General features: G+C 32.6%; 1 protein-coding gene across 1 annotated transcript; it reads right to left on the minus strand.

Annotated features, from left to right (window-relative positions):
- Nucleotides 1–291: 291 nt before the first annotated feature.
- On the minus strand, nucleotides 292–5,283 carry LOC110940080 ((-)-beta-pinene synthase, chloroplastic). The gene is made up of 7 exons (XM_022181637.2): nucleotides 5,060–5,283; nucleotides 4,498–4,780; nucleotides 4,028–4,403; nucleotides 1,395–1,613; nucleotides 1,158–1,296; nucleotides 807–1,055; nucleotides 292–719 (listed from the first exon to the last, which is right to left on the minus strand). The coding sequence occupies exons 1-7, from the start codon at nucleotides 5,267–5,269 to the stop codon at nucleotides 426–428; spliced, it is 1,770 nt and encodes a 589-aa protein (XP_022037329.1). The 5' UTR covers nucleotides 5,270–5,283; the 3' UTR covers nucleotides 292–425.
- Nucleotides 5,284–12,681: the final 7,398 nt, after the last annotated feature.

Here is a 12,681-nt window from a genome sequence, read left to right on the forward strand (position 1 = left end):
GGGATGAATGTGAAGATGGCTAATACTGAGAGGGAGTATAAAACGCAAAAAAAAAATTAGGTAAATGTATGTACGGATCGATCTCAAGAGGTGGAATGAGTAGATCTCTATAAGTCTAAGGGTTCGTTTATTAAAAGTTGAGTTTATTTATTTTTATGATTATTTATCTAGTTTGTTTAGATAAAGTATAGATTCATATTTTAAATACTTTCAAATTGTTTTATTGTGGGTCAAGTCTTTTTCGTATTTAAGTATAGTTTGTTTTGTTTTGTAACCCATTTGAATTAATAATTCGAAAAAGAGTCAAGCGCTTTGCGTTTATTTCTACTTTCCAAGTTCTACATAGGGTAAGATGATTTGGCTTATTTTGGCATTACGGTCTGCCTCCAATAATGACACATACACATGGTCGACTATTTCATCCTTTATATTGGATTGACCAACAATGACAATATATCAGATTTAACCACTTCTGGGCAAGTACCATGCCCATCTGCTTCATGATACATGAAATGCGCCATTCGAATTAAATTGGCTCCACAATCGGTTAACTCCTTTTCAATTTGATAATTCATTACACCTGATCGTTCTTTGTTAAGTTTCTTCCATGTATTGAGGACTAACGTATTCACATACATTATAGCTTCCTCTTCAGTTGCACCAGTGTCATTCATGTAACACTGAACCGCTTTTGGATTATCACCTCTTGCCATTTCGTCCTAAAAGTAACAAGTAAATAATTAAATCATATTTAAAACAGATATACCATTGTCTTATATATGTAACTAGTAATTATAAACACTTACTGTGCCTGTCCCTAGGTCATCTACAAGTCGTAGGGTTATCCCTAAGTAGCGAATAATATTTTCAATTCTTTCCATGGAATGCAGGATTTCTTCTATTGAACTAACAGATGTTAAAAAACTAATATGCGTGAGAAGTAAAGGCATTGTTATCGACACACAAGCATTCTCCAAGTACTCTTCAAGTGTTGGCTTATGTCCACTATGGTACCATTGCGCTTCTTTTAGGTATACCTTGCATTGATTTTCCCACTGCAAGATTACCATTTTCAAACAACAAAATCAAGAATCAAATCAAATCATAATATTAGGGAATTAGAATATATTTATGGTTAAGGAAGACAGATTAATTACTGCTTTCTTTAAATACGATAGGTTGAAGAATCCTGTGTTTGTCAGTGTATAATATGCAATCTCATTTGTCGAGTTGTACAACCCAATGAAACATATCTTCATATACTCGGGGAGTTCTTCGATAGAGTTGATATCCCATCTATAAATAAGAAACTTCTTTTAGATCTCATGAAATATGTGTAGTACTAGTCAATAAATTTGAAATTCAAATGGATTTACAACTATATTAGTATTTACCTTGCAACAGCCTCAGTAAATTGTTCAAGTTCGTCCAAAGTCCCATACACATCATAGACATCATCAATAGTTGTAACCATAGCAATAACCTGTGTTACTATTCTCCTTAGAGGACTAAATGGAGGTAGGTGATTAGTACCAACAGCCCACATGTAACTCTCCACCAACCGGTCTCGAGTATAGCTCAATTTCACATCCCATGTTGTTTCATTCCACCATCTATTCTTAATAGCTATCATGATTAGTGTAGGCAAATATACCAATGGTCATGACCCAAATATACCAATGGTCATGACAAACATACACTAATATATGAACGAGTTTCCCGCGCATGGAAATGCGGAGAATTACCACCAACTCAACGCATCTTTTATCGATACTTTTTGTTTATCACACATCTATATTAGAACTAATGCGTGAAAAGAAAAAAAACAACCAATTAGTAGGTGGCACTATAGACGCCGACCTACTGATATGATATGAGATAATATAATATAATATAATATAATATAATATAATATAATATAATATAATATAATATAATATAATATAATATAATATAATATAATATAATATAATATAATATAATATAATATAATATAATATAATATAATATAATATAATATAATATAATATAATATAATATAATATAATATAATATAATATAATATAATATAATATAATATAATATAATATAATATAATATAATATAATATAATATAATATAATATAATATAATATAATATAATATAATATAATATAATATAATATAATATAATAATATATAATACAATATAATAATATATAATACAATATAATATAATATAATACAATATAATATAATATAATACAATATAATATAATATAATACAATATAATACAATATAATACAATACAATACAATACAATACAATACAATACAATACAATACAATACAATACAATACAATACAATACAATACAATACAATACAATACAATACAATACAATATAATACAATACAATATAATATAATACAATATAATATAATATAATATAATATAATATAATATAATATAATATAATATAATATAATATAATATAATATAATATAATATAATATAATATAATATAATATAATATAATATAATATAATATAATATAATATAATATAATATAATATAATATAATATAATATAATATAATATAATATAATATAATATAATATAATATAATATAATATAATATAATATAATATAATATAATATAATATAATATAATATCTTCCTATACTAATAAATAAAAATCTTTTTGTACACGTGTCACTCTCTGGTACCTCCTCCCTTTTAATAATAGTATTACATACTAATTTTATACCAAAATATAATATAATATTAATTAATATAGTTAGGGATAAACGTCTAAATTCAAATTTAATTAATAATTATCTATAACAAATATAATTGTATTAAATAATATAATAAGTATAATATTATTTAACATAGTTAGAGATCAAAAGTATAATTTCAAATTTAATTTTTTTTGAACCGCTAATTGCTTTCCACGTGTAAACCGACCCTTTCGGAGCTATGTCCAAAGGCCAACTACTCGACCACCGCTAGAAAGCGTAGCACACCCCTGATGCGCAGAAACCCCGTGGAATAGGTAAAACTGCGCCCCCCTCAGACTCGAACCCAGGTAAAACCCCGGACCAAGCCTTCACCGAGATGGGAACAACCACTGCGCTGCAGTGGAAGACCCTCAAATTTAATTAATAGTAAATAACTTTTTGAGTCCCTATGTTTTAGTGGTTTAACCACTTGAATCCAAAATCAACAAGTTTAACACTTTGAGTCTCTAACCGCTCATTCACACCGTCTGTAAAAAATTCAAAAAACCTTCTGTAAGGTTGAGTTCTCTAAGTTCTCACAACTCGTAGAAGTTTTTATTTTACCCTAACCATATATATTTGTTAAGATAAAATATATTATTTGGATATAAACAATAATTACTAATAAAGTATCAAATCACATGTACAAGTAACGAATATATAACTGTTCTTTTGTTTTACTAATTTATCTAAATAAGTCATTTCATTAATAAGGATGTTATACAAGTTTATAATTTACATTTTTCGTCATTCAACCCGTGTAATACACGGGGTTGTAAGCTAGTAATATAATATAATATAATATAATATAATATAATATAATATAATATAATATAATATAATATAATATAATATAATATAATATAATATAATATAATATAATATAATATAATATAATATAATATAATATAATATAATATAATATAATATAATATAATATAATATAAACATGTAATGGATGATACATTTAAATTTTCTTTTTTTAACGAAATTTTGGTCATTATTTGGTCATTTAAATTTTCTTTTTTTTTAACGTTAGCACTATCTGTTGGTGTTTTAGCACTACATGTATTGTTTCTTACATACTTTCTTTATCATCCTTGTATGCATATATGCTTATTCTTTAACTACGAGGAATTTTTTGACCCGTCCTATTTGACCGACCCATTTTGACATTACACGTTCTAACAGTACCTACTTTGGCCTTCACTAAAGAAAAGTTCTGGATCTGCTACCGAAACCACGTAAACAAAAAATATATATACCTTGATGTGTATTTCAAATCTTCTTGGTGAATTGCTTGCACCATATTAAAATCCAATTTTGCAAGCTCGAGCAACGTCGGATTCATTCCGCTTCTTTTTTCATACGCTTTAATAAACCACCTTGTCTCCACTCGGGGAACCATCCAATGAAGCGGAATATCCAATGCATGACTTATTAAGGATGATAAATGTTGATCAGTGATGTTCTCTAAACTTTCTTTTAAATATTTGGTCGTGAAATCACGAGCATCATCTAATATATGTTCTTCCTCTAGTGAATGATAGGAAGCTTCATACAAGTTTAGCAAACCGATGATATCATTGTGTAAGTGTCCCTTGAAGTTACCGGAATCATCCTTAATATCTTCAAATATCTCTACTCGACACATTCCAAAACAATAATCTTAGTCTTTTTAAAAATTGTAAAGCAATATATGAGATAAACAAGACATGCTTAATTTACTTGGTACCTTGAGGAACATGATATCCATGTTGTCTCAACAATCTAAACCCAAGGGATTTAAGATTTAAATCCATTGTAGTCCACTTTTCAGGAGTTTCATAGAAGTTGTAGTACATATTTCTTAAGACATTGCTTATTTCATTCTCAAAATGATAAGATATGCTGAGTCTCTGCAAATCATCAACCAGGTTGAGCAACTTCAGCGGATTCTCCTCCTTTTCATTATCTTTATAAATTATGGTCCTCACTGCTTCTTTTAGTGTCTGTAGCCTTGGCATTTGCTTATCTCCCTACACATAATTAAGTTAATTATGTGTATTAAGTTAATTATGTGTAGGGAGATAAGCAAATGCCAAGGCTGCATCGGTTATGGTTATGGTTACTCATTAACCCACATTGTGGTTATGGTTATGGGTTTACGTCAAAACCGACCCATACACACCCCTATAATTAACCATAAGAATGCATTATATAGTATTATAGTTATTCAAATATTTTAACAATCCCTTGTATGTTGATGTAATTTTTTTCTCAACGAAATGAAAACATAAATATTATAATACGCATACCGTATAGTTGCTATTGAGAGATTGAATACGATCATATGGCCATAATGAAGGCGGATAATTTCCTGATCTTCTAACTGAGGTCGCCATGGTAGGAACATCCATAACTTGGTTTTTGTTAATTGTTATATTTTCACAGGAAACAATACTTTTTCTACTTAAAGAACTATTCGAAATGAGAAATGGAGAAGAAAATGCCCATACTGAAGCCATTATTGCAAAAGGAGTACTACTTGGATTTTTATTTTATATGGTTTGTAAAGCCATACAGTTAAACATATATATAGAGGTAGCATATGGGAACATACTCAGCAAATAATAAGGAACATTGATATAACATATTAATTAGGAACTTAGGTTTGTCTCACAAAATTAATATTCAATTTTCATTTTTAATTGGTTTTTACATTCATATTCTCTAATCACTCAATAACACATGTCCTCTTAACACACTCTTCTCATAGATAACCTCTTAATTACCTATATACTAAAAATAAAACCTAATAAATAGTAATACATAAATATAATTATTAATTAACATTACCTTTACCTATATATTAAAAATAAAACCTAATGAATAGTAATACATAACTATAATTATTAATTAACATTAACTATAATTTTAACCTATTATGATTTATGCATTTATTTTTGTTTCTGTGTAGGTTATAATTTTTGTACATTAATATGTTCAAAAAAGTTTATGAATTATGAAACTAAATTTATTAAAAGTGTATAATATTCAAAATATAAGGTGTGAAAGTGAAACTTAATTAAAAATGTTATAAAAATGTTTTCTGTTCATTTATTTAGTTTTTAAAGTGTGTTCCTTTAATCTTCCCATGACATATGCGATGTGAGGTGTAGTACATGGCATGGTACACACGATACTACAAATAACCTTAGCACACACAAAACTACAAATGGCCTTAGCATACTTATTTAGACCAAACCTTAGCATATTTATTTAGACCAAAACCCCAAAAGTACTATAAGTTAATCTAAAGTCTACTTTGAAAAGAGTGTTTACTGGTACGTAGTTAGAAATTTGAACTTTTTAGAACCTTGGTTAAATTTTTTATCCATTTTTCTTTATCCATTTGACTGGTTTCCATTTTAGTCAAATCTTTTAGCTTAACCCATATTGCCAGTGTTTATAAAACACTATTCATTTTATATAATTTCCAAAAATACCCTTATACTATATATTAACTTAAATAGAGCCCTCCATAAATTCTTAAATATGGTAACACTTTTTAACTTCTATTTTTAAGAGTTTCAAAATTCTTTTATTTCCTTTCTTGGTTTTAATAGACCATATTATAATCACGTCTTGGATGTGATAATGAACAGGTAATCTTAGAGCATCTCTAACGGTGGTCAAAGTTCATCCAACGGACGGTATAGTGAGCATGTCACATCAATCCAAACCACCACCACTCTAACCCCCACTTTTTCTCCAACAATAAACCACTTCAAACCTCTTCATCACACCCCAGTTTTTACACTGAAAACAAAAAAAAGAATAAGTTGTGAGTGGATGATCCCCACCATTTCAGACCAACCTAGTACGCTCAAGCAAACCAGGCTGTATGGGTCAAACACTTCCAACAAACCTTTGTCCAATGGGGATGGTCCGCTCTACCAAACTTGAGCAATGGACCACCGTTGCTTATGCTCTAATTATAAACGAACAAGTCATTCTAGCTTGTTTAGTTTTGTTTATATTTTTTACGTCGGTTTTGTTATCGTCCTTATTTTTTTCTAGGATGATGTTTTCTTTTTGGTCTAATTTCGCGAGTAAACATGTCGCAACGTGTGTGTTTGATTCAATGTTATTACTACGTATACGATTACAGGAACGCCGCAACGCGCAGATCCTCAATACTAGTATATTATGTAGTCGAGTTGAATGCCATTTTAGTCCCTGTGGTTTGGGTCATTTTGCCAATTTAGTCCAAAGGTTTCAATTTTCGCCTGTGAGTCAAAAAAGGTTTCAACGTTGCCATTTTAGTCCACTGAGTTAACTTCATCCAATTTTTTTTGTTAATAAGAAGGGCAGTTCGGTCATTTTATATGGCAGAATTGCCCTTCTAGTTAACAGAATTAGATTTTATCGAATTGCCCTTCTCGTTAACAGAAAAAATGGATGAAGTTAACCCAATAGACTAAAATGGCAACGGAGAAACCTTTTTGGACACACAGACGAAAAACGAAACCTTTAGACTAAACTGACAAAATGGCCCAAACTATAGGGACTAAAATGGCATTTAACTCTATATAGTCAATATATTTATATTTATTTTTACTATCTAATAAATAAAAATATATTTGTTAATAGTAACAAGTAAAAACCTTTAGTGCTAAATGTGCCTCTATCTAATAGAGAAATTATAGGGAATGGCAAGGTGTAACATGTTTTAAGAAAAAAACTATGTTTCTTTAAGTTGAATCTATAAACAATTACTAACTAAAAATATTTGATTCACTATGTTTTTCTGCATGATTTTAGCCATTTGAATTTATTAAAAAATTTATTAAAATAATATCATCCGTAACGATTGATGCCTCTCAAGAATCATTTTTCGCAATATCAGTATCATAACTATCATAACGCCCCTTTAAAAAATATGTAATGGTTAATACCCGTTAATGCCCTTTCAATTATTACTTTTTGTTTTGTTTTCACTCCATTTGTGTCATACCCCTAAAATACCACATGCGGATTTCACCGCGAGGGGTGTGACGTACCCGGATCTAGCCACTAATCACATTGAACTAATAATAGAATAATAAACGCATAATCTTATTCAATATGAAAAGTGCATTTCAATAGTGTGTGATTCAAACAAGTATACGTTCAGCGGAAGCATAAATCATCGTTAATGTGAGGACCGTTTCGGCTCTAAGAACGCTCCGACCGGATTGCTATATCCTAGTATCACGTGCGGAATCCGTGTAATAGGTGAACATAGACACAATGATACCGTTGAATGGTCTTTTCATTATATAAAGTGATTTACAAAGCCAGGAAAAGATTTTGACAGAGCTTCGCCTCTCGTGTCAAAAGTTACAAATGAAAACCCCTGCATCTCTATTTATAGACCTCACTCGTCCGTAGGTGCGGATCTACTAGACTCGTACGAACTGACCTTTTGGTCCATCCGTACGAATGGACTCCATTCGTGCGAATGGACTCCTTACAATAATTTCCATTCAGTTCAGTACAATTACATACAATAAACTATAAACTAAGACTCGATACATGACGTAAGCTACAGACATATGCATTCACAGACTCTCCATTGGATGTAGCTGTAGTCTTCATGTATAGTCTTCTTTAAGCTCTTCTGCCAAATCTTCTCTTCTCTTTCTTCTTCTATTCTTGTTCTTCTCGTTGTGCTCTTCTTTAAAAACGACCCTTGGTCAACCACCATTCTCTACCAACATAAGTGTGGTCGAAGAACTTGGTGAGCCTGATCTTTTTCTTTTTTTCTTTCTCTATCGGAATTTGATAAGTAGGAATAGACTTGTAGTTAGGAAATTTCAAGCTTGCCATAAAAGCAGCTTTCTTTATTCTTTTATTAATCAGCGCCTCATGTCTTTCCTTCTTCAAAAACTCTTCACGTTCAAGGTCTCTCCAATTCGTCTTCCGGTAGTGACCAGAGTTAATGTCTTTCTCAAAGCATACACTAATCAACTTCTGATATTGCAAGGCTTGTTCTTTGTCTATTGGGTAGTACATAATTTTGTTGAAGAACAAGCACTCGACATCTTTCTTTGAGCAATTAACGAGCCACGTAGGGTCGAGCACGCACATGTATCTCCAAATACCCTTTTCATTTTGGAGAGTAATCACAGCTTCATATGCACTAGGATTGTAGACACATCCTTTGAAATCATTGTAGAAATCTTGTTCCATCTCCTTCAAAGCATGTTCTTCATACATCTTGGCCTCTTGACATGGAGTATGATATCTATTTCTCCCGTAACAGGGTCAATCTTCACGATTCTCTTCGGATACTGAGGTTTCCACATAGGGAAATTTTCTTCAGCTTGATCACGAATATACCTCCACAGCTTTTGTTCATGAAATCTTACTTCAGGTCCCTATAAACATTGCTCCATAAACATTGCTGAAGGTTTTGGTTTTAACCAACTCTTCTACATCCCACCATGGCAAGGTATTCAGATCACTGATGAATTCGAAGTATTGAACCCCGTACTCCCTCTTTATAGCATAAACCTTTAAATCTTCTACGTATCCCCAAGAAAGAATGTCTCCTAGTGATTGGTCTGGATGTCTTGTAAAGAACTTTAGTGGTCGCTTGAACTTTCTTTCTTCAACCCTTGGTTTGAACCACTTTTTTCTCTCCTCTAGGAGTTCTTGTTTAGATAACGTTCTTGGAACACCATCTTCACTTATCTTTCAACAACCTTTCTTTTCAACTCGTCTTCATTGTGAGTTCTGAATAACTCAGCAAATGTTGGGAAATCCTCAGAGTCTTTATTTGAGTAATGAAACGTCACTTCTTGATCGGACTCTGAATCATCTTCCATGATAACATTGTTGAAGTTATCAGCTTCATCTACCATCTTGAACACGCCCTCACTATCAGGAGTTGCCTTTGCTATATCATCTTCAATATCAAACTTGATGTTTTCATCGTTAATGCCCAATGCTTCCATCATACTTTCCCTCGTCCAATTCTCAACAATCTCACCTTCCTCGACTTCATGATTCAAATAGATAACCTTGGGAGTATTTGAAAACAAGTTAATTGGTTCATCGTGTGTAGCACCAGATGTAGACTCCCCCTGAGGATGAACATCCTCATACTCTTCGTTGCGTGAATCATCAAGATAATCGTGAACTTGATGACCACTAGATTGCTTCACAATCAATGCTCCAGTATTACCACTGTGATCGTCATCATCATCGCCATCCCCTTTATCGTCACTGCCGTGATAATCATCTATATCTTGAAAAACATCATCTGAATCCTCTTCATTCTCATCGTCGTCTATATCGTCTTTCTTTGTTTTCATTCGGCGAAGTTCAACTTCTATACGTCTTGAGGTTTCCTCTTTGCTATATGGAACATTCACTGGCGCACCCACTAAGTTGAATTGAGAGATATCGAGGACATTATCATCAGCTTTACCTTTTCCTTTATCTTTGGCAGCTTCAACGGCTTCTTCGATAGCTTTTCTTTCACGTTTAATTCTCCGAGCCTCAGCTCTTCGGATTCCTATCTGATCACATTCTGCATCAACACTCAAACCAAGCCTATCTTCAATCACAACGTAAAGCTTTTCAAGTTGCTTAGTCTTGATTTTTTTATCTGCTTGAAGATCTTCCATCGCCTTCTTCACAAGCTCATTTTCTGCACCTAAAGAAGCGTGTGTAGTAATTAGTTGTTCATTAGTCATTAATAGCCCATTAACAACTTCATTTAGTGCAACATTCCCAGCTTGAAGCTCTCCAACTTTTTCATTCAAAACAAGAACTTCATTCTTGAGAACCACATTCTCTGCTTCCACCTTCTTTAGCTTGTCTTCCGAAACCTTTAGCTTTTTGTCTAAAGCAGCTTTAGCTTTCTCCATTTCAACAACCCTTTTCTCAATAGCATCAACTCTTTCATCATTGAAAAATGGCATATCACCAATATCATCCAAACATGTTGGTCCTGAACCAAGATTGATTAGAATCTCTAGAAAGTTAAACCAGATCCTTGTTGTTGAGGAGTTGCTGTTTTCTTTGAAGTAGAACCAGGTTCTTGAACATCTTGATGTTGTTGAGGAGGAGTAGTATGAACCTCTTCGGTCTGAATAGGAATTGAATCATGAACCGGAGACCTTGGAGGCGTTGCAATATGAATCTAAGCTTATTCAACAACTGGAGTCTCCACCACAGAGGTTTCAACTCGTTATACAGCTCTTTGAATTGGCTTGCCACCGAATGTAATCTTAACAACTTTTGTTGTAGTCTTGCGAGTTTTGTTTCCTCGGAGAATCTATAGGCTGAGACATTCGTTTCAATCTACCCTTTCCTTTCTTTAACTTTTCTTGCTCAGCAGCCGTTGGTTCATACAAAGCATCATCTTCATCGCTTCCTTTTCGCTTCTTTGATGGCTTATCTTTTCTTCCCTTTTACCATTGTGACCAGTTGTTGGTGCTATTTGTGTTACATGAATATCACTTTCAGTTTCATTACTATCTGTATGCACCACACCTTTAACTCGTTCATCACCACCGTCCTCAACATTACCTATTTCACTAGCAGCGATAATATTTTCTAACTCCTGAAATGAAATTCCTTGATTAGAAGCACCAACACTTCAACGTTTTCATCACCTCGTGGCGTTTCATCATCTGATGGTTCATCAACCAAATGTGGTTTGGATGTTATCTTCTTTGGAGTTCTTTTGGTAGCGGCCTTTGGAGTTTTCTGTGTAGTGGCTTTCTTTTTCTTTTTCTTATCATATTCTTTATCCACCACTTTGACCTTTTGTTCACAAATAAACTCATTTTCTCATCCTCAGTTCTAGAATCGCTATTATCATGTCTCCACTTGTCATCAGCTGGAGCTTCGTAATCAGGATTAGCGATTGCAGCAAACTTCTTTCGTGCTGGAGGACCTATTCTTTTACCTTTATACGCTTAGAGTCTCTTCAACGTTTCGTTATCCATGTGTTCCAACACTAATTCGTCTTCTGCTTCTTTTGGTAAATCCTTGATCTGATCATCAAGTAGCATTTGCACGAATCTCGGATATTGTAGAAACTTTTCGCCTTTTACATTATCCACCATATGATTGAATATCACTTGAGAAATATTGTACGGCCTGTTAAGAAGTAAACAAGTTAAAATGCACATGATAAAACCAATTGAAACATCATAGCCTCCTTTTCTGTGACACCAGGCACGAATCACAGAGTGCACAAGAAATTTATACGACATAGACAAGTTTGAATTGTTGAAGGAAGGATCATTCATAGTTCCAGCGTATCTCATTCGGAACCAAAGAACTTTACATAAACGTTCAGAAACTTGAATAGGATCATCGTCTTGGTCCTTAAACTCTAAAACTCTTCGAACATCTTCAACTTTGAACTTAACCTCAACATCTATGTCTTTACCATCATCGTCTTTCAACTTTACAGCAGAATAGATCGTCTTTTCATCTTCATCATATCGAGCTGCATTCCAGAAAGACTCGACATGTGCTCTGTAACATTTGTGGGTATCGGTCAACGCCTTTCTAATCCAATTCTTTTCAATGAACTCTAGCACATCCTCGAACGGTTTCATCTTTGGAAGTGTTTTATCCAAAGTGCAACAGATGTTGTGCTTGTCATCAAAATTCGAACTTTTAGCCTGCACAAACATATTAAACCTTCATAAAGTAAAGCACGAAAATCGAGAAAACTTTGAACATTGAAATATTTTCTAATACTTGAAATTCAACACTTAATCACGAATCAACTTATCAGCGGATGGACAAAAAATAACGGATGGACAAACAATAACGGATGGACTATTAATAACGAATGTACATGTATTTATGGATCGCGTCGATTCGAACGGATCGAGTCCATCCGTGCCAGTCCAACAGTTCAATG

This window comes from Helianthus annuus, chromosome 5, assembly GCF_002127325.2.
Source record: "Helianthus annuus cultivar XRQ/B chromosome 5, HanXRQr2.0-SUNRISE, whole genome shotgun sequence".
Lineage (NCBI taxonomy): Eukaryota > Viridiplantae > Streptophyta > Magnoliopsida > Asterales > Asteraceae > Helianthus > Helianthus annuus.